At 43.2% G+C, this 22,544-nt stretch overlaps 1 protein-coding gene across 5 annotated transcripts in view; it reads left to right on the top strand.

Moving 5' to 3' along the window:
• Positions 1 to 5,465: 5,465 nt before the first annotated feature.
• Positions 5,466 to 22,544, top strand: part of ENPP2 (ectonucleotide pyrophosphatase/phosphodiesterase 2) — a 72,036-nt gene continuing 54,957 nt past the window's right edge. For 2 of the 5 annotated variants that reach the window (XM_066335248.1, XM_066335237.1), the window contains exons 1-2: positions 20,776 to 20,869; positions 21,167 to 21,269. In XM_066335248.1, coding sequence (XP_066191345.1) covers positions 20,837 to 20,869; positions 21,167 to 21,269 — 136 coding nt within the window. In that variant the 5' untranslated portion in view covers positions 20,776 to 20,836. Of the gene's footprint in view, positions 5,554 to 20,645; positions 20,729 to 20,773; positions 20,870 to 21,166; positions 21,270 to 22,544 lie in introns of those variants that run through there. The other 3 variants (XM_066335268.1, XM_066335259.1, XM_066335277.1) reach the window with 3 other exon arrangements.

Raw genomic sequence — 22,544 nt, 5'->3', positions numbered from 1 at the left:
CAGTAGATGGTGGATGGTGAAAATTCCTGACTGTGTTCCAAAGGCTCATCTTGGTGTATCACCTGCAAATCCACACGTATTTTCAACCCCTGCCCTGTAGTGGGACATATGGAAGTCATCAGCCCTTCCTCTGTAAGCCTTGTCTAGAGTTTCTTTACTTCTCTGTTCTCTAGGGTATGTTGGCTGCATTTGTGACTATGTTGGCTACTGTCACCTATGGATTGGTGTTAGCATCTGGGAGTGTGTAATCATCATATTATTTTTTTATTTAACCTTCATAATCCTCATTCCTAGTGCAGCATCTCTTGCCAGGCCTTTATAATCAGGTTTCAACACTGGATTTTCTGTAGCAGGTAAGAGCACCCTTGAAATTTATTTGTGTTCCCTTCTTTAGGGACTTTATTAACTTGGTCCCTAGTTACTGTTAATTTGTGAGTTACTGTTTAATTTAAGAAATTTGTACATCTCATCCAGGAGGTAGAATTTGACTTCCCTTGTACATAATGTACAAGACTAGGAACTTCAAAATTAGGTGGAGCTGTAACTGTGTTAAAGAGATGTTGTTTGGGATAAAGCATAAGGGATTGTCTTTGGAACAAGAAAACCAGCAGAAGAGGAGGACTGAAGGTGTAGAGAGCAATGTCTTAGTGATAAGGCAGGTAGATAAGGAACCATGGTGTCAGCCCCCAAGGCACGGAGCAGGATCCTGGCTCTATGCTCTGTTCTTCCCTGTGGCTCTTTGTTGGCTTTATCCAGGGCTTGGAGTCCCCTGCATGATGGCCAAAGCAATAAAGCTGTGAGCTATCTCAGCTGGTTCTAGCTCTGTCAGAGGAAAAGTGCAGCCCATGCAGAGTCTTTTCACGTTGGTCAGGGAGAACTAAGCCTTACTTTACAATCTTTATGATTCTTCACATATCCAAACTTCATCTCCCCACACACATTTACCCCTGGCTAAAGTTTATGGCAACTTCTTTTCCAACCCAACCTCCCCACGGCAGACACCCTCACAGAAGTGGATCCTGCTGGTACAGGTTTGTAAAGCTGTGACGTTTTATAACTACTTGTAGCCTGATATACTGTGGTTAACAGAGCCCAGGAAAAGAAGATTAATATTTTGACTGATGATTTTTATAAGCTCTGAGTCTGATGACTTTTCAGAGGGAAGATAATGTTTTTGCTTTAACTGAGGACAAAGGATAGTGTAACATCCCCACTGGTGGGCAATGTCTAGCAGATATAAAAACCATTTAATGTCAGGAAAATAATTGTTTTACAGAAGTGGTAAACATTTGGAGTTTGATCAAAGCTGTTATGTGGCTGTAATACTGTCACTGAAGGGTTAAGAACAAGAAAATATGCCAAGGCAAAGTCGGAGATACAAGACCATATAATCCATTCAGATTGCAGATGGAGTAACTCCAGCCATGCCTAGAGGTAACTGGACAAAATATGTTTTTTCCATTAGCTCAGCTCGTGCAATTATGCTGGTACAGAATTGCATATTTCTGCACAGTTCTGGCCGCAGAAGCCATTTCTTCATGCTCAGACCTGTTTGCTGGAGGTGAAACTGAGCCGGGTCATTGGAGCTGCAGAGAAACTCCTAATGAAACAAAACCACATGAGGTTGTACTTTGCAGGGGGTGAACGGCTGGATTAGGCAGTACACTAAGTAGTCCCCCAGGATATTTTTCAACTGCAATGCAAGCTCAGTGATCGAATATGGAACAGATTAACAGGAGGAGGGGTTGTATATTTCTTGTAAGTCACAGTCTTCTTTTATTCATGACTATCTGCAGTGCAAATTTTTTTAAGCACTGGTTTTTATGATTGATTTTACTGCTGTAATACCCATGGCATATCAAGCTGCCAGTGTAATTTTCTGATGAATTTATTTGCATCAATACTGTTTAAAGTGAGTGCAGTAAGTGCAGGGATTAAAAGGAGTTATGTTTAAAAGGTCTTTATTTCTAGCAGCCTGGGATATCTGTAAACACAGCTTTTAAAAATAGGATCTTAATGTTAGCTCCAGAAATCCATATACAGTTGCTCAATGTGTGGCCTGATTTAATTATATAGCTACCCCCTCTGATTGCAGGAGATCAAGAGATGTTCAGATTTTTGATTCTGATGAGGAGAACAGCTGCTTTAAAGCTGACCTTCCACAATATTTTCTCCTATGTGTTTTGAATATCGAAAAAAATATTGTTTTTTATAATTTCCATTAACCTGAGCTACACATGAAAGCATGAGTCTATGCCCCTTACAGTGAGGACTATCCTTAGAGCATTTGTTGTAAAACCAAATTCCTGAATACTAATTTCCAACCCAATGTACCTGGAAAGCTACCACTTTTGTTTTCATTAGTTTGGATGTTTTGAATGATCAAAACAGGACCTTGGTGTCTGAAATTTCTTATGGGCAGCTATACCTGTGCAAGTGCAGCCCTGCCCTGATCAGATCAATTTGTGCCTTGCTGCTGCCTAAAGCCAAGTCCAGAAAGCAGATCCAGCGTCTCTGATCACAGCTCACTGAGGCTATGCTGCAGGGAGAGGCTGTTTGGTATTTTCACAAGGCATATAGTGATAGGGCAAGGAGAAATGGCTTCAAACTGAAAGAGGGCAAATGCAGATTGGGTATGAGGAAGGAATTTCTCACTGGACAAGTTTTAAAGTCTCTTCTGACCTAAACTGTTCCACAATTCTGTGAAAATGCAATGATGGCCACAGCCTGTAAAAAGTGGTGGTGGCACTGCACAGATCATCTTTTAGGGATCTTAAATAACTCTTTTATACATTTAAAAATTACATGGGTTTGGGTAGAAATCCATTCCCAAAGCCCTTCAGGACAGGCACTAGCTTCCACTTCCATCACTGTGTGCCCCTCTGCCCCAGATCACTGCCCCTGCTTGAACTGTGGTAGTTAATTCTGAGGAAGCATCACCTAAAGCAATACCCACTGCTCTTCATGACACCTAGGGACAGCAGCATCTGTTTTGCTAAACAGCCCGAATGTGTTTATACAGAGGGAGAGTTGCCTAAGATTTATTTTAATTGAGTATGACTCCAAAGTGAGTAGCTTTATGACCAAGAATGCTGTGGTGTTAAACTGATGTAAAGATTGACCAAAGTATTTTTAGAGTGCGATGAATATATTGGGAAATGTTAAATCTTGCCAGTTCCTGCAAATCATGCTCAAGTGAGGTATATATTAACTCTGCAAATGTGAAGAAATAATTTAGTTTATAATGTAGTCATGTCTTTATTCAGCAGAGCACTTGTAACAGTAAGTTTAAACCCCTCTGCTGGAGTATAGATTCTTTTTCACAGTGTAACAAGTAATTAAAAGTGATAAGCTAAAATCAAAGGAAAAAAGAGGAAAATTATATTTAAGTTAGATGAGGCTAAAAGGTCAATGGCATGGCAGGCTGCACATTAGCTTCTAAGGCAAGTGAGATGCATCTTTTTTGACACTGAATTCAAACAAGTATTAGGGAGCACAATGTTTGGAACAGCTTGCTATGAGGTAGAGATCTGTGCATTTGCTAGTTTGTTTCTCCTTCTCTGGTACTTTTTTACTCCCTTTGCTCAAATATTTTGCATTTAGATATTGCAGAAGATATGTATATTTTAATTTGCTTGCATTTATTACTTGTAGTATTCTAACTGAATTTGTATCTAAAATTCTTTGAAATTTTAATATTCCTCAAACTCTTGAAATCTGTCTGCTTCTGTGTTCTCTATGCATTATCAAGTGCTCTGTGCTGTCTTTCCAACAGCAGCCCTGTTTCATTTATGATACAGGACCTGCTACCTATGCAATAGCTCCTCAAAGCTTTGATTTTAGCCTCCTTTTCAATGTTTCCTCCCTTGAAAGACTGATGTAGAAGGAAGGAGCTGTAGAGAATAGGGAGGATGGTTGGGGAGATTTCACAATGGGGTTTGGGGTTTTTTGGGGGGTGGGCTGGGATTTATTTCAGCACAAGAAATTTGCTTTCCCAGCATGCTCAACAGCACATTTTTTATGGGAGAGATGCAGGCTATGTGTGCAACTGTGCTGAGAGAGTGGTGTATGACAGACAGCCATGACCTCACTCCTGGATCTGACTGGGAGTGTGAGCACCTTTTAAAGCTCATTTCCTTTGAAATAAACCTGCAGTGTGATCCATGGCCTCAAAGACATCCAGAGAAGATCCCCAGAGAGCTCAGCCATTAAGTGTGAGCAAGTTGCACACAGAGCTCAGCATACACAAAGATCTCTTAAAGATTTATAACTTTACAGAATTTGTATGGAATTTGGTAGCAATGAATGAATGTATTCATTTGACAAAGGCCATTCTTCCCTGGTCCCCAAAATCTCATCTGTTGCTCCACATTATGTAAGCCTGAGATCTGTTTATAGAAAGGACAGATAATTGTGGTTAATATTTGTATAGAAAAGAACACATTCTTTGTTTTAATCTCAAAAATGTTTGGTGTGTTTTGCTATAAACTAAAAATAGGTTCAAAACTCCCGAATCTTTTCAGCACAAAAACGTCAGTGCAAATATAAGTTTGTCAGAGAGATATACAGCAAAAATCAAGGTCATATAAAGGAATATTTGGCTATGTTTGGCTATGCTGTTTACTTTCCCTGTAACTTAGTAAAGAATCGCTCTGAGGGCCCATCAGATCACCTGCAGCATTCACTGCCATATCCCAAGGTAAAGGTGATAAATTCTGTCTTCACCCATCCACCTCCAGCCCAGCTAGCATGGCAGGTGGATTTCATGCATGCTGTGTAATGAAGGCCACTATTTATACCCATTCAAGTAAGAAGCCTTCAAAATACTTAAAAATCACAGTCAAAATAAATAAATTCATAATAAATTTATTTATAATAAACAAGTCACTCCAATTCATTAAAAACTCAAAGGCCCTGCTCTTGTTATCTAGATGCATAAATTTAAAATTACATTCACTCCAGCAAAGGTAGCCTGAGCTTAGAAGCCTCTGGAAGTGTCAGCCAGTGGAGGCTGGCCCAAGGCGGCATGGGATTGGAAACTGGGGTACTCTGGTTTTGTAGTTAAATTCCTAAAAGCAGAAAACACACTCCAGATAGCAGATCCTGGTGAAGGACTTCAAAAAGTGAAGAAAATAATCCTATCCATTACTGAATAGCTCTATCAAGTGATGAGAAAAAGCTCAGCACCACCTTGTTATCTGCACATGACCTCTCCTGAGGCATCCGCAGCACAAAATAAAAAAGGAAAAATAAAAGGACAGATTAAGCAAGGCCCAAGAGTTCTGCATTTGAAAGCAGAGCTTCAGGATAGGGACACTTTCCAAAGAGCCATTTCAGGCAAAGGTCACATGTATGCATATAAAGCCATTCCTGAAAGCAGCGCCTTTGTCCCCCAGCTCTGTCCCAATGGAGCCATTGTCCTGCCGGGGCAGCTGGCACCCTGACTTCAGCCGGGCAGCCCCCATCTCCCCGGGACATTCCCGATCTCCCCGGGACGTTCCCCGAGCGCAGCTCCCACGTCGAGTTTCAGACATGGAGAAAAAAGACTCGCTGGTACGGTAGGAGCATCTGCACTCCCCTTCTGCCCCGCGTGCTTTCCTGGCTTGCCGAAGCAGCCTTAAATAAATATCATTACAAGCAAAGTCAGCTAATGAAAGTAGCATGAATGTGGTTTTGCAAAATGCAACTCGGATTGGGATTTGGAAGTAGAAAGTCCTTCTAAACTGCGTTCAGGAGTGATGTTGAAAGTCCCCTGATTCATAATAAATGAGGAAATACTATTTAATGCACAGAGAAGAAAATGCATTTTAGAAACCGCAGTAGTTCTTGTGTAGCTTGTTTTGCCTTCTGAAGACATGTACTCTCTTAACCTTTTTAATATAAACTGCTTTTCATATATATTCTAACCTTATGGCAATATCAAAATTGGCATCCAGCACAGACATGAGCAAAGTGTCTTGTTTTTTGTTTATATTTACCTCCTACAGTATTAATATTATGCAAGTACATAAATACGAGTTTAGAACTCCTACATCACTTGGCTTTTGATTTATATTAAAATTTCCAGTGTCTGGAGCTTCACTGGTAAAGTCCTGGGCTTAAAGGCAATCTGTCTCAATAAGGTTCCTGTTACAGGTACCTCTCCCTAAGCCTTTTTCTTCAGGGGAAATACATGGTTTTCTTTAATCAGGGTAGTAATACTTTGAGTATCTATATTTTTTTTCCATAACTCCCTATACCACAACTGTAAAGTGCTGATTAGAGAGGCAAATTCATAAGGAGCAGTAAAATACTGCATGCCTCATAGTTCCCTTACTCATAACGGACTCATAATGATTTTGATTATTCTGATTTTGAAGTATTAGTTTTGGGTCCTTTTTTCAAGTTTCTTTTTGCTTCTAATTTGCTTAGATTTTGACTGTGATTTGCTTCTAATTTCTGCTGATCTATGCATGCTTCCTGTCAGCATGTCAGTGAGTGCTTGTGCACGCTGTTCTTTATTGCCACCACGTCTGTGTTGGAAACTCTGAGCTCTGCAAGTGGAATTGGGACACTGACTTGTCTGATGAAAAACAAAAAAGGGAAATAGGGCATTTCAAGGGTGTCGAGGTTCTGCCTAAAGTTTGAGTGCTCCAGCCCTCCCCACTGGATGTGTGCTGGGGTTGGGGAGGTGGGCTGAGGGCTGGCAGAGAGCAGTGGCTGTGCCTGGTGGATAGGGAGAGACACTGAGGGTTTGCCTGTACCTGAAAGAAAGCAAAGGTGGCTGTGCCCCTAAGATTGGTTGTCCACAGAAGACCTTCTGTACTTGTTCAGGGACAGATAGAGACATTTTCAGATTAAGAGGTTCTCATGAAGTGCAAGACTGGAGAAATGTTTCCTCCTAGAAGGCTGGCCTGTATAAGATGTTAAGAAAACAAAATAGTACTCTATTTGTGTGGTAATATTTATTCTGCAAAATATTAGCTTATTTCAGAGGTTGTAATATGAAGTTAAACTATGAGTTTAATGTCACTGCAGCAAGAAAGTTTCCAATTATTTATCAAGGATGCCAGCTGAGTTTGAATGCCAGAGAGCTAAAGATATGTTAGCATCATTCTTGAAAGCTGGAGCTGTTCATAGCTGTGCCTGCACTGCTGCCTTTACCAAAGGATGCCAAATGAATCCTTTGACATTAGCTGAACTTGAAGTGGAGGTAATGAATATTTGTGAGAGATGAATGAAGCCCCTGGCAGCCCTGGGGCTAGCACCAACTTGTCAGAATCCCCAAATTTCTGAGTGCTATTGGAAGTGCTCATTTCTGGCACTTCCCCAGATTAATGGACGACTTATGGAAGCACATCATAACCTGATATTGCTGGCACATCAGTAACACAAATTTGTTTTCAGGTACTTACAAATCTGACAGTATCCTTGACCTTGCTGGATGAGGGGTTTTGAGCCTCCCAGCACAGGTCTCCCCATGTCACCCACACCAGCCCAGCTGGGATTCACCCTCCCCTGTGCTCATCACTGGGTGAGATGACAACTGTGTTTGTAGGGAGCCAGACCAAATGATCTCACAGGCTTTCTTTGTCTCAAAACTCATGAAACTGTGTGTGCTCCACACAGTTAGAATAGAAGAGAACAGGGTCACTTTGGTACACAAAAAGAGACATAAATGTAGAAATAAATATGTATTGGCTCCATCACTATTGAAGAACTATTTTCCTATTGTGTACAGTTGGTTAAATTCCATGAGAAAGATTCATGGTAAATGGTCTTTTGTCCTAGAAGGCTTCATGCTTCAAAACACTGAAGAGACAAATTGCTTAGAAGTTCTAGTTAATAGTGCTGTATGTGAAAAATTGGGTGAAAAGATTAAAAATACAAGATAATAGCAGGTATGCTCAGCTCCTGTCCCCTTGTCCTAAGCCGGACAGAACTTTTCTCCTATTGCAGATGGATTACATCCATGGCTGGCAAACTGTGTCCTCAGACACCTGCTCTTCTAGTACAGTTCGTAGCCAGACATTTTAATTTCTTTGTGGGGCTTCATGCCCTCCATCCGTACTGGTTTTCTTGTGAAGTAACTCAGTAGTCTTGTCCAAAAGCTTTCTCCTTTATTGATCTGACTTCAGTGTTTCTTGTAGAGATTTTTAGCAAAAAGCTGTGTTGGGTTGGCCTTGCCTGGCCTTGTCTGGCTGCCAGAGGCCCACTCCCTCATTCCCCCTCCTCAATAGGGCAGGGCGAGAAAATAAGATGGAAAAGCTCATGGATTGAGGTAAAGATAGAGAGATCACTTACCCAGTTATTGTCATGGCAAAATAGACTCAACTTGGTAAAAACTAATTCAATTTGTTGCCATTTAAAATAGATTTAGATGTGGGAAGTAAATTAAAAAATCAGCACCTTTCTTTCCCTTTTTCCCAGTTCTCCACTCTTGGTTCCTCCACCTCTCCCCACCATCCCAGGCAGCACTGGGGGGATGGCCAGTCCGTAAGAGCCTCTCTCTCCTGCTCCCTCCTGCTCACACATCTCCCTGCCCTGCTGTGGGGCCCTTCCATGGGCCAGGGTCATTCAGGACACACCTGCTTCCCTAAGGTCTTTTCTGAGGGCTGCAGGGGAACCTCTGCTCTGGTGCCTGGAGCACCTCCTCCCCTCCTTCCTTGGCGACCTTGGTGTCTGTTTCTCTTACTTCCCCCCTCACTCATCACTACCTGCACAGTACTTTTTACCCTTTTCTGTTTTGTTCTGAGGCACTGCCATCTTGGCCTCATGAGGGGCTCGTGAGGGCCTCAGCTGTGTCTGGTCCACAGCAGTCCTGGCCTTTCCATATAATGCACTACTGCACGTGTTTCTGGATTCTCACCCTCTCTTCTTCTGTTTCCATGTATATTTTTGGCTAGGAAAAAAGTTTGACCTGAAAGCCTTCTAGTTTTGAAGATCTTTCTGGCTTTGCTGTCACTTAGCTCTTCACCAGTTTTATCTTTCTTTTTTATTTTGAAGAATTTCTTGGAAACCCATCCTTGTCCATAACCTAACTTCTTCCTCCCATGACATCTGATGTAGAAACCTGCAGAAACACCACTGGTGGCACACGGCCAGAGTTGTTGCTGCCATTCTTCTCCTGCAGCACCTGCCTCCTGTCCCTATCACTGAAAGATCACATTTTATTCTCTTCACAGACTTTTGTTCCCTGCTGCTTGCTGTTAATGGCATGTTCAGCTGAGGTCCTGCCTCATACCTGTGGTGCTCAAAGAACTTGGGATATATGGACTGACCTGGGTAATAGTGCTTTGTTCATGCAGGCCTCTTGATCTATGCCAAATTTCAAGCTTCTGTCTCTATATTGGCACATGTGGCAGTGGAGGTGACTGCCGGGACATGGCAGGATGAGCTGCTGAGGCTGCCAGGCTACACATCCAGCACCAGCCCCCTAGTTCCCAGACACATCCATCCCTTGTGTTTACACACAAACCACCACCCCAGGTCATACTTTTGCCAGAAGTGGATAATTCGTAAGGCGAAAATGTGTTAACCTGAAGAAAGGATGATTGTACTGTTCTGTTTGTGCAATAGCAAAAGCTCTCAGAGGCAGCAAAGGCAGGACTTGTGAAACAGGCTCCAAGGAGTCACTCCAGGTTTTGCAGGGAGCCTTGTGCAAACCTGGGAGAGGATTGAAACACTTCCCTCAGCTGACAAAGCAGAGGGGAAGAATACAGCTCAGGGACACCTCATCTCACACCGTGAATTTTCAATTACTTGACTTCAGCAACTGGGCTCTGCAGAGTTGCCCCAGACTGACTAATTTAAGTACTAGTCCTTGAGGCAGGAGATTTTGGTGCTGCAAGATGCACCAGCACTCGTGACAAATAGCAGTAAAAAGGGCAAAAACACTGAAGTGAATTTCAAGATAGGAGTTACTACCCATAGGACATTTGTGGATTTGAACCTATTGCTGTGTATTTCGCCCTGCTGAAAAATATTTTAAGTAGTATTAGCTGTATGTCCCTGGTGCTGCTGATGAATGTGACAGCTTGAAAAGCTTTTCTGGCCAGGAGAATGTGACACGAGAATGGGGGAATGGGACAAGAGTTATGGCAGCTGGGACAAGCTGGCGGTGAGGAACCTGTGCTGTGGCAGCAGCAAAGAGGGACCAACCCTGCACCAAATTCACTGCTGGAGCTACTAAAGGGGACAGGGAAACTCTGATTGCAACTGCAAGGACTGTAACAAATCGGCGCCCCTCCAGCTGCAGCAGCCCACGGTTTGATGTGCCAGCATTGGCCTCAGGTGTGAGTGACATGGTGGGAACTGGCACTCATTTGTATCAGGACCAGCAAAGAATGGTCAGTGCAATACTTAAAGACTTCACAGGCTGTATAAAGAGAAAATACGGCTTGGTTCAGCTGTCTTTGGAGAAAGAAGAGCATGAGTTTGTGGCTGCAATCTGGTACCTTCACCAGGTGACACTAGAAGAGAGGTACGGTTTCCTCAGTCATTTCAGACATTCCTCAAAGGCTCTTTGCACACCCAAAATAAATTTTGGCTAGGACAATCATAAACATCCAGTGGATGAAAATATGGTCATTGGGAGGGTAAGAGAAATGCAATCTAATGTTTCATCCTGATGAAACAATATTTGGTAAATAATTAAGTTGCCATCACCTGTAAATGCCTATTTTTATTTCTTTCCATGCTGAGGTTGAGCAGCTGAAATGGCAGTGAAGACAATAGGTAAATCCCAGAAAAGGTCACCCCTCCAGCTTGGACGGAGGGAATGCTGTAAGATGGGGTGAAATTTCCTTGGTAGCTGATGAACCTTCATCCGGGAGGAATGTAAGAAGCCCTTAAGTGCCTTTTGGATATCCAGAAAAAAAGGATTCCTTTCCCTGCTCAGGGGAACAACATTTCTTTGTATATTCCTTGTAAATGACATGATTGTACCAGAGAATCTAAGTCCTTGCTTACAGGAAACAACCTGAAGGGTCCCAGTTTCAGCTGGCTGCCAAGTCCAAAAGCACTGACTCGGGTCATTTGTGCTCGACTACATAAATTTAGTCCACCTAAAGACTCTACATTTTTTGACATTCCCTAACATATAACTTGTGCAGTGGAGTACTACTGAAAGAGCATTAGCAATAGGGCAGAGATCACAAGGATGTTTTGCTCCTCCCAAAGCGCACAAGAGCAGGAACAAGAAGGAGATTCCCTTTTGGAGTCTCCAAAGCTCTGTTCTAATATATTTTGTCTCTTTCAACCCTCAACACTAAGATATTTTTTTCTGCCCTCCCATTGCTCTGCCAAGCCAGCCCAGCATTGCCCACAGATGGCAGGAGATGGCTGTGACAGGCATGGGATATTGGGTACCCTTTATCTACTGTGCTGTCCTGGCAGTTGCTGTTGCCATCGAGCCTGGTTTGTGAATTGAATCTGCCACTTCTCCTAAAGTTTCCTGTGTCTCTCCCTTGTGCCTTCTGTTCTGCAGTCTGACTGTGCTCCCACCTACCCTTATGCAATAGAGTTTGGAGTTTGGCTTATTTCTTTTATTCATAATGCATCAGAGTAGGAAGCAACAAGTTTTCCTAGTTTTTTTTTTTTTTTTTTTGTTTTTTGTTTTTTTTTTGTGTTTTTTTTTTTTTTTTTTTTTTTTTTTTTTTTTTTTTTTTTAATTCAGTACCTTCCAAAACCATGCTGGAATTATCTAATTATCTGCAGAATCAAGCAGATGCTTCAGCAGATTTAGACTCCCAGCAAACAGGGATATGAAGGTAAGGTTATAGTCCCACACCCACTTTCAAACCAGCTTTCGTGGCTTAGGCTACCACAGAGGAAGATTGTGCTACTGCTCTCACTTGGTGCCAAGGGAGCACAGAGCTGAGGGTGTTCCTCCTCTGATGACTACAGCTGTCACCTGAACATATTGCTGCTCCTTGCCTCTTTCCATCATCCATTCTGGCTTCTTTGCCCAAAGTGTGTTGGGTTTTTTGTTTTAAAGGATTTAATCACAGTGTTCCTCCTCTCCCAAAAGACTGAAATGTTGAGCTGGGACCACAGGCACTGGAGGCCCTCCCTGCAGCTGGCAAAGGACATGTCCCTGCTTTCTTCATGAAAGCAACAGTTTACTCAAGTCTTTTTTACATGGTTTGGATCAGATGTTGCCATCAAAGTTGTTTGATTTCAGTGTCTTGGAGAAGGGTAGCCATGCACAGTGAAAAGATAATAAATGAAATAGTTCTGCAGGCTCTCTGTGGATGCCCAGGAACATCTGTCTCTGCCATGGGAATCTTCAACAAGTATAATTATAAGCTGGTTTCAGTCTTGTCTGCTGTGAAAAGGAGGTTTACTAGGGCGGGGAGCCTTCTCTGAAGGCTGAGCAAAACAGAGCTGCTGTTGGTCTACAGCAGTCAGCAATCACTAAACCAATGAATTGTTTCTTTCTGAAAGTCTTGTTTTGCTAAATAAAAAAACAAAACATGAGTTAAACAAAACTTAAATCAGCTAGATTATTTGCTTTAAAATAATGAAGAAACCTATTAATATTTAAGTGACCTGAGTTTCCTTGCAGTTTACTTGTTTAATCCATTAGAAAAAATACTTTCCAAAGTTTTATGCTGAGAAAGTAAAATAGTATTTGCCTAAAACCCCCTGATAATCCTTGTGCAAACCCATGCAGTTGCATATTTTTGATTACTAGCATTTTTCTTCATTATTTTTATATTGCATTCCTAAAGACTTTGAAATTTATTAAGTTACACATTATGATATGGGTTTAAAGGAAACCATTCAGCAACGGATCACATTGTTTTGTTGTTGAAATGTTGCTTATACTTTTCTCATCCGTAGAAAACAGGGAGTACTGTTCCAACAGGATGTTTTTCCCTTTATACTTACATTTGTTATCTTTGCACTCAGCTGAAATAAGAAAAAAAAAAAAAGTGACCTTCAACTGAACTTGTGGTGACATGTTTCAACTTAGGAAAATTTGTGATGCTTGGAAAGTGGCCCATCTGTCCGAAATGACCCAAAAAGCAAGACGCGATTGTTTTACCCTTCTGTGCTTTGCCATTACAGCAGGCAGCAGCAGATGCCTGGTAAGAAATGCAGGGTGTTTAGTGAATGCTGCGGTGACACCGCTCCCCGGGGAGCAGAGGGAGCCAGGGGACAGCAGAGCTTGTCCCTGCCCACGGATGCTCCTCAGGGGCAGAGCCCCGCTGGGATCGGAGGCAGCAGCAGTTTGCAGCTCGCTGGGTCTCACCGCTGCCAGCGCTGAGCACCAGGGCAGGAAACACATCCAACTGTAAAACTTGTCAAAGGAAGGGAACTTTTTAACCTGCTTTGATTTGCAGTGTATCTCTAGGAATGGTTGGGGTGAGAGGATGGAAGAGAGAGCGAGGACTTGCCAGTCTGCCAGGACTGGTAGACATTTGGTGTCTGGATTCTACGTGCTGGGTTTATTTCTGTTCTGAAGGAAAAGGGAAGACAAGCCAGTTTTTTCCAAGGTATTGAAATGCCTCACCTCTCTCAACTAGGGATAGTTTAAAAAAGATGTGTCTTTCTATGAGATAAATCAGTGCACCTAAAAAAGGGGCGCAGATGGGATTAAATTTGTTAACATGTTAGCTGTGTCCCCATTTTGTGCATTTTTCTATGAGCAAAAGCCTGGACAGTTCCTGTTGTATCCTCAGCCGCATAAAGGTTCATGTGGCCGTGAATCAGATCAGGCAGTTTAGACAGTTTAATAATGGTTATTTTTCTCTTTAAGAGGACATCTTTATCAGCTGTCCTAATTTCTTCAGGATTTCCTTCTCTTTGTGGTGGTCTCATTGCATTTCGTGGTGTAGACCTGCAGTCCTTATGCAAATAAAAAAGATCTGCTTGAGTCAGGCTCTTGGTCATATGAAGTAGGTTCAAGCCCCAGAAGGCCCTCAGATATCTTGTTTTGTTTTGTTTTGTTTTTGTTGTCTTAACTGCAACACTGCCAAGGTCTGTTCTATGTTCATGTATTTATTTAACATGCAAAAGAAAAAAAAAAAAAAAAAAAAAAAAAAAAGGTTTCATAGGTGAAAACACTATAACAGCAGACATTTCTTCAGCCTTAGATGACTCTTATATGGAGAAAAAGGAGGAAAATGTGCCCACCTGAAGCCATGTCCCTACTTGTGTGGGAATCCTTTGCTTCCAGCCTGACCCCACTTAAGTTCAGAACAATATTCCTAGTGACATATCTCTTTAAACTGAAATCAAATAGGATTTTGCTGTTTTGAAAATATCAGTGAGGGGTTTTTTAGATTAACTAGGAGAAAGATATTAATTAAAATATTTCTTTTTTGATCCAAGTGCTGAAAACACACAAAAAAAGTATTTCAAACAAACAGAAACTCTTGTTTGCAAAGAAAACAAAGTAAACAGTATTAATTATATCCACATTTTACTTGTAGGGGGGAGACTAGCACTTGGAAATTTTTTAATCATATCCAAGCCTTGACCTTGAAAATGTGCCAAAACAGAGTTTGAGCTGAGGGTAAATGTAATCAAGTCAGAGAGATATTTTACAGGGTTATTGTAGAAGTCCCCACAAGAAGATTTATATACCCAGGAGATTCAAAGCTGATATTCTACTGAGAAAGGTTTGAACATGGTAAAGGATGTACACAGAAATTACCAAAAGAAACTAGAAATATGATTTGAAAACTAGAAAACCTGCTCTTTACATCTTTAAGCAGCTTTCTCATCCTTGTTTTGTTGTTGTTGGGGGGTTTGCGTTGGTAATTTTTTTTTCCTTTTTTTGCTGTTTTGTTTGTTAGTTTTTGTTTTGGTTGAATTCTTTTCTCATTTAGCTTTAATTCATTATTTTAAAGGGGCTATGGTTTTTGTCAGATGCAATTGGTTGTATCACCTATAAAATTCAAATAAATTAACAGTGCGTGTGGCATATGCAAGATACCATGCAAGGCCCTTGGAACATCCAGACTGCTGTCTGGAGGGGTAGGTGGGTGAATTTCACACCACTGAAATCGACAGCTCTTTGAAAAAGACCGATGTAAAGCTGTAAATGGGCACCTGCGACGCCCACATCAATCAGTGGAAAACAAGAGTGAGGACCTGAATACACAGCCTTTTATGGGCTGTGCTAAAAACACACATGGGCCCTGTGGCTCCGTGTTTCACTACTTCATATGCTCCCTGAAGATTTTTCACCACAGAACAGTTTTTATTCTGCAGTTGCTAGAATTTTTATATATGACTATCTCAAGAAATATAATTCTCTGTGCATTTTCGTGAAGTACTCGGGCTACTTCATAATAGTAATGTAGTCCAGAAACTGAACTGGGTGTATGTTAGTTTCTTTGAAGATGAGGAAGGCACAGATATGGGGCTGGTGCTAACCCCGCTGCTGTGTGTGGGTCGCAGTGGGCGCTGTAATACCCTGTGCTGTAGGGGCTGGTGTATTCGCTGTGCTACTGCTGCGAGAGAGGGAGACGAGCATTCAGGCACCCGGAGCTTTCTCCAGGTCACTGAAAACTCCTCTTTCCACCTGTCCTGGCTGTCCTGCTAAAAGACATAGCCTGGTTATAAACCTCGCTCTGCTTGTATGCCACCACAAATGGTGATTGTGTGTGGAGGGTGCACTTGGGCTAAGAGCCCTCCACAGGCATCAGAGGCAGCTTCTGGAGCTGCAGCGCTCTCACCAAATCCACAGTCCTCACCGAACCACTGCAGTTGTTGTATCTGACGTGCGGTGTGAGAGAATCTATTTCTCTACTGCATTATGCCCTCCTTTTTCTCACCAGGCTGCTCAGCAGCATTTCAGTCGTTATCCCAGTGAATATACAAATGTCTTACATTAGTGAAGCAGAGACAAGGACTCGGGTCCTCCCCTGGCCGGTGGTTCCTCCTCTGTCTCTGGGGAGCAGGACTCAGTTTCAAGAGGCAGGAGGCCACTATCGCTGTGTTTTGAGCAGGACACGTCCGTGAGGGTGAGGGTGAGGTGAGGAGGAGAGGGGAGCATCATGCTTTGCTGCTCGACGTGCTTTGCTGGTGGTACTCGGTGAGTTGGGCTGTATCTGGGTGCTCTCCCCCCAGCCCTGTGAACCCTGCAGGCGTTATATAGGATGCTCAGAAATGCTGATGGGCCTGTATGTGCCTGAGGCACTTGGTTCTTCAGGGGCTGGGCTGCAGCAAACTGCAATTTTGAAGACTTTAATTTGTCCATGATTGTCCCTGAGGGTCTGGCACTGCTTTATGGATCTTTCTGGCCAAGAAAGTCATCCTCAGCACAGCCCTCCAGGGCACCAGGCACTATGATTTGCATACCATTCCCCTCGGGGCAGTGATGAGCAGACAGATAATTGAAGACTGGTGGTGTTTTGAGAAACTGCGGTGAGGAGGGTGTACTTTCATGTGAGCACAGCCTGCTTTGTGGGTCTCCCCAGGCTCCTGGGGTAGCAGAGAGCAGGCATAGTGGTGCAGCTCCTCAGCAATCAGTCCTGTGCCTTCTGAAGTTCCACCTGAATGTGAGGAAGAACTCATTTACTGTGAGAGTGACTGAGCACTGGAACAAGGTGCTCAGAGAGGCTGTGGAGTCTCCTCTGGATATATTCACCATCCTTAGAAATGTGCTTTTGGGAATCCTGTTTGATCAGGGAGATTGGACTATATGACCTCCAGTGGTTCCTTCCAACTTTAACCATTCTCTGAGTCTGTAATTAAAATGTGGTTTAAAGTCCTTTATACACAGGAATCAGCTCCACTTGATATGCTGTGCCTCTTTCATTTTGTTTAGACTCAGGGTGTCTTCAGGAAGGTACTCAACTCTTCCCAAGCTCACTCTGGCTGCTGGAAGTTCATTCGATTTCCCAGTGCTTGTACCTGAGTACGCTTGATGTGGATGCTACTTGAATTTCTATAGTTTGTCAAAAGGGTTTTTTTCCTTGAAATTCCTATTTTGTGCACTCAATTGACTCTTTTTCTTGCCCACAAGTATATGTGGACGCGGCCTTTGGGAGGATGAGAGCTCTGAGACACTGTAGAGAAGTCCTTCACCTTTCTCTCTTTCATGTTGCTGTCAACCCTACTGGAGGCTTTCACCCTGGTCCCCCAGTCACCTGATGCATCCAGCATTCAGTGCAAAGTTCACAAGAGTAGCTAAAAAGGCTTGTTTTATTAGAGTCCACTCCATCCACTGACTCAGCCAGTATACTTGAATTCTCTGCATTCCTTTTCTCATTAGAAAAACTGCTCAAGAAAAATGAGTTTTATATAAGACTGTAAGTACTGCCTTACTTATATTAACTGTCTGGAAGAGCCTTTGATACCATTTCCCATAACACTCTTCTGGGCAAAGTGGCTATTCATGAGCTGGATAGGTGCCCACTGGATTAAAAAAATGGCTGGATGGCTGGGCCCAGAGAGTGCTGAGAGAGTCAAATCCAGTTGGTGTCCAGCCTCCAAGGCCCAGTGCTGGGGTCAGTTCATCATCAATATCTTTAATGATGATCTGCACAACGGGATTGAGGGCACCCTCAGTCAGTTTGTTGCTCAGCAGAAAAGGACCTGGAGCGCTGATCAAGAGTGGCTAAACGTGAGCCAGTGTGTGCCCAGGTAGCCAAGGTGGCCAGTAGCATCCTGGCCTGGATCAGAAACAGCGTGGCCAGCAGGGCAGTGACCTGGCAATGGGGCTGACTGCCATGCACCTTCAATCCTGAGCTCAGCTTTGGGGCCCTCACTTCAAAAAGGACATTGAGGGGCTGGAGCGTGTCCAGAGGGGGGGAACAGAGCTGGAGAAGGGTCTGGAGCACAGATGAGGAGAAACAGAGAGCTGGGAGTGTTTAGCCTGGAGAAAAGGAGGCTCGGGGAAGACCTTACCCCTCCCTCTTTACAATTGCATGAAAGGAGGCTGTAGTCAGGTGGAGTTTGTTCTCTTCTTCCAAGTAATGCATAACAGGATGAGACACAATGGCCTCAGGTTGGGAGGTGTAGACTGGATATTAGGAAAAATTTCTTCACAGGAAGTGTTGTCAAACTGCCCAGGGAATCTGGTGGAGTCACCGTCCCTGGAGGTATTTAAAAGACGTTTAGGTGTGGGACTTAGGGACGTGGTTTAGTGGTTGGACTCAGTGATCTTAATGCATTTTTCCAACCTAAACGATTCTGTGAATGTTTAAAACGAGAAATACATCACCAGCGTCTCCAGTGAGGCGCCATCTGGTGCCTCCTTGTAAGCTTTGCATCCCATGTTAAATAATCACACAAGCCTGGAAAGCCAAAAGCCAATTTTTATGCACAAAAACTGAGAAAGAGACATTTCATATTCTGACGATTTTGTTGAAATTCCTTTTTAATATGTTTCATTTAAACCTTAAAACTTCCAGTGAATTGCTGAATTCGTAGGCCAGGAATACATTATTTCAGCTTTAGTCCTTTCTTTTCTGATTAGTAAAAATGGCAATTAGATGCTGCAAAAATTAGTTGCCACTGATCCCAACAGTGAAATTTTTCCTGAACAAAATCATTAGACCTTATTTATGCTAATAAGCTCCTTTTGAATCTGTGGGGTAGCTTCAGGCACAGTCCTTGTGACAAAAAGAACATTGTGCATCTGACTGTTCATTCAGAGCTACTGGAAAACGTGTCTTACATAACACAGATGAAAAAGATCAGCAGTTTCAAAGTCATCATCTGTAGTTCTAAAGAACATTGCAAAAGAGGTTAATTAATTTAATACACTTGTTATATGGACTAGGAAACATAAAATAAGCTCTTCCATTTATGTAAAATCGTGAGGTTTACAAGCTCCAGAGATGTTACATGAATGGAAGAATGAAATATGTATGTTGAAACGGGTAGAATTCATTCATAACACTGTATTTTTTGGGTTTATTGGTTGAGGTTTTTTTTCTGAATGGCCATTTTAACCTATGTAGGAAGTTTCTTTCAAAAAAACCCTGAGGACCTGTGTGTTTAGGAAGATATGCAGGAAGAGCAAAGGCTCTGAAATTCAGATCATCCCAGAGACCTCAGGTATTGGTTTGGGCACACAAAACTGGCCACCCGATTTGAAAATTCTGTTGTGTTTTGCCTGAGTGCCTTGGTGATCCAAAGGTCCTAGCCTGGAGGAGAGCTTGGGGCTGCTGACTCCCATATTTTGCCTCTGAAATTATGAACTTCACTAGCTAAGATACATAGGTAACAAGGTTGAGCAATTTTATTTGTGACACTTTAGGTTTGCCTTCTGCTGCGGTCACACACTGCTGTACTCACCTAATGTTTGGGGTGAAGTTATTTAACCACAGGATATACCAGAGGGGAAGGGTGAAGAATTTTACAGGAACAGCTAGTAAAACCTTTGATGATTACTTTTCTTCCGACCTCTATGCACAGCTTTTTGCTAGAGAAATAGTGCCTATTGCAACCTATTTTTTTTTTCAGCCCAGCCAGTGATAAAGTGAACACTAGAAGATGGGTCTTGAATTCACAACCTCAGTTTGTGCAAGGAAAAGGAACACAATGTCCTGGTGCAGGAATTTTCAAGCTAATTACATTGCCTTAAGCCTTGCAATGCAAAGTTGCAGCTCCACAATGGAGCTACTTTCGGTTAAGAAACTGCATAAAAAAGGACCAGGCCCTAGGAAAGGCTGGCAGGCTGACACTTGGGCAGCAAAGAGAAGGGGTTTTTAGACTCTGTCCTGTAAAGCTACATGGTGGGGGAGTTATTTTAGCAGGTAAAAGTTACCTCAAAACAAAGTTCAAAATTGTATGTGTTTAATACTGCAAAATATTTTAAAGAAAACTGTACTGTGTCTTTCAATGCCAGTATAGAATATGGGACAGGTCCCAAGGGAAGCTCAGTCCATCCGAGGGCTTACAAACCTTGACTCTGTCCCTTTAAATGTAATTGTTAGTAAACACTTTCATGAAAGAAGCTTTCATCAGAGGAAAAAAAAAAAAAAAAAAAAAAAGAAGTGGCAAACTACACTGGTAAATAACTTGCCTTGGCAAATAATATTTAGGCCACTGAATTGAACAGTAATTCTGTTCCGCATTATCATTTGCTTTGTAAATAAAAGCGCTTATCCAAACAGCCAAACTTTCTGTTGTTGATGAAAATGGGGCAATGCGGGGCAGAGGGAACGTGTCACTTCCCTTCCCTTCTGGAGGTCTGGGGCTTCCAGCTATTCGGACGAAACTGCCTGTTCCCACCGATACGAGCCTTGCCCGGCCACAGCGGCACGGGAGAGCCCCGCTGAGAAATGCCCCCCGCCCCGCTCTGAAGGTGTCTCGGTTTGGAGCGGCCCCTGTCCCACAGCCCAGCGGCGATGTGGGGAGCCCCGGGGGAAGGAGCCGGGCTCTCCCGAAGCCCGAAGGCCAGGGCGTGCGGGCCGAGCCCCCGCGCCGCCACACCTGAGACCCGCGGGACACTGCTGCGGGAGAGCGGCATTTCGCCGCCCCCGGCCAGCTTCCCCCGCTCCTTCTCCGCGCCAGATGGAGACGCATTGTGGTTTCTCTTTTAAGCATGTTACTTTTGTGAGGAGAATAAAACGAGCAGGAACAGCTCTTGGCCGCGGCGGCACAAGCGAGCCCCGCTCTGCCAAAGGAAACCACATAAAAGAGCGCGGGTGTGCGCTTGGGGGGAGGGCGCAGCGAGCGATGATGCCTGCAGCTTCTTGCACTCGGAGCTGCGATTTGTGAGTGAAACATGATGAAATCACCTCCTGGACAAATCACACGAGCCTGTCAACCTCACCAGGTGGGATTACTCGTAGCTAATAGCCTGAACTCCCCGAGCAAACAGAGCTCTGCGCTCACTATAAAAAAAGGCGGCGGTGGGGCGCAGGCTTTTCAAGAATTCCCTGGTATGGCTAAGCAGGGCTGCGTCCACTCGCACCAGGTAGGGGAGGAGAGGAGCGTGTTTGTTTTTAGAGGAGGAATAGCCCGTCTCTCCTGAATAAGTTCCTACAAAAAGGAGCGTTTTAGCTTCAGAAAGAGATGCTTTATTCATAAACCCCTTCTGGTTTGTGTTACTCTCCAACGGTGACGCTGTCAGCTGCTGCTCCAGTGATGGGAACTGCAGTGCTGGGGAGCTCCAATGTACTGAGGACCATCTCTGCCCTTTATGCATAATGCTCTTAGTGCAAAAGTCCCGCTTCTTGCACAGTTTGCTAACTTTGCTGTTTTACTTTTGCAGGTTATATCCTTATTTGCTTTCGCCTTTGGAGTAAATGTCTGCATGGGATTTACAGCAAATCGATTTAGGAGATCTGAAGAATGGGATGAGGGCCCAGTCTCAGGTACAGTAACAGACGTAAATTGTACATCACCATATACCCTTACGTTATAGACTGTGGTTAGAGACCATTCCTACTCTGTAACAGTAGTTTGCTTGTTCCTTTTCCCTCTAGGATATAGTGAAGAATAAATAACTCACTGAGCCCGAGTAAGTTGACCTTTGGGACTCACCTATAGGTCTCCTATTTACTTAAACTTTTGCTCTGTGTGCATGTGACTATGGAAAATTTAGCTTATTTTAGGACTGAGCGCTGTCAGTCTCACAGAGATTGGTCTCATCAGCTCCTGAAGTGTTTTCAGTGTTTTGTACTCTGCATGGCTTCCTTCTAGTGCTAAGAGAAACTCCCTGATGGCTTTAAGGGTGGTGGGTTTATTTTGGTAGCTATTGAAGCGGTTTCTAGAAACTTGATTAATGCTTTCAAGAGGCACTGGTGATAAAAGCTTTTGGGATTTCTGCGGCTCCTGAGGTCATGCTGGTTTGTGAACAGTAGACGGCAGACATCTGACGGTGGAGAGGGCTGGGAGAGGAGAGCAGGTGTTCGTGCAGATGTGCTGTCACCCAGTCCTCTGCTTTTCTTGCACCTTCTACTGTTTTTTCTTTGGAAGACAGCAATAACATGCCACAGGATGAACTGTTATTTGTGTTGTGGGGCAGTATAGGGTTCTGTGAGCTCAAGCAAAGTCCAAATGGAAAAATGTATAAACCGGACAACTAGTCTTATTTTATTCAAGGAAAAGCAGGCTTGACTTGTGTCTCTGTTCCTTTGGCAGGAGAAAGAAAACTTGTGGTCGTTGACTTAGAGATGGTTAACATAACTGAAGTGAAAGGGTGTCATTTGCAATGCCTGTCTGTAATGATAGCCTGTGAATTTTAATTATAAAATTGTTTGCCATGGCCAGAGTTTGTTGTGTTCTAGTAGTGTATCTGTGTCCTCCTGTCCCTCTCTCTTTGAAGAATTGTCTAATTACAGCCACTATCAGGGCTGCTGGTCACTGAGTAGAGGCATTTTAGGTAATCAAGAAGATAGTGGTGTTGCCTTTGATCTTTATAGCTGTAAAATAATGCTTGAAGAATGATTTTTAAGAAATCTTCTAGGATGTTAACTGTAGGACAGATGTGTAATGTGTGTAACAGGGATGGGAAGGATTTGCATTTCAAGTGTTCAACACCTGAGTGCCAGTTGCTTTGCTTTCACTGGTGACTGTCTAGGGCAGGGCTCAGCCGGTTTTTACTGAAATCTCAGAGGTCTGATACTGGAGTCCCATTGCAGCTGATC

Source organism: Sylvia atricapilla, chromosome 1 (assembly GCF_009819655.1).
Source record: "Sylvia atricapilla isolate bSylAtr1 chromosome 1, bSylAtr1.pri, whole genome shotgun sequence".
Taxonomy (NCBI): domain Eukaryota; kingdom Metazoa; phylum Chordata; class Aves; order Passeriformes; family Sylviidae; genus Sylvia; species Sylvia atricapilla.
Note: the sequence above shows the minus strand (reverse complement) of the source record. Positions and strands in the feature narration are given on the sequence as shown.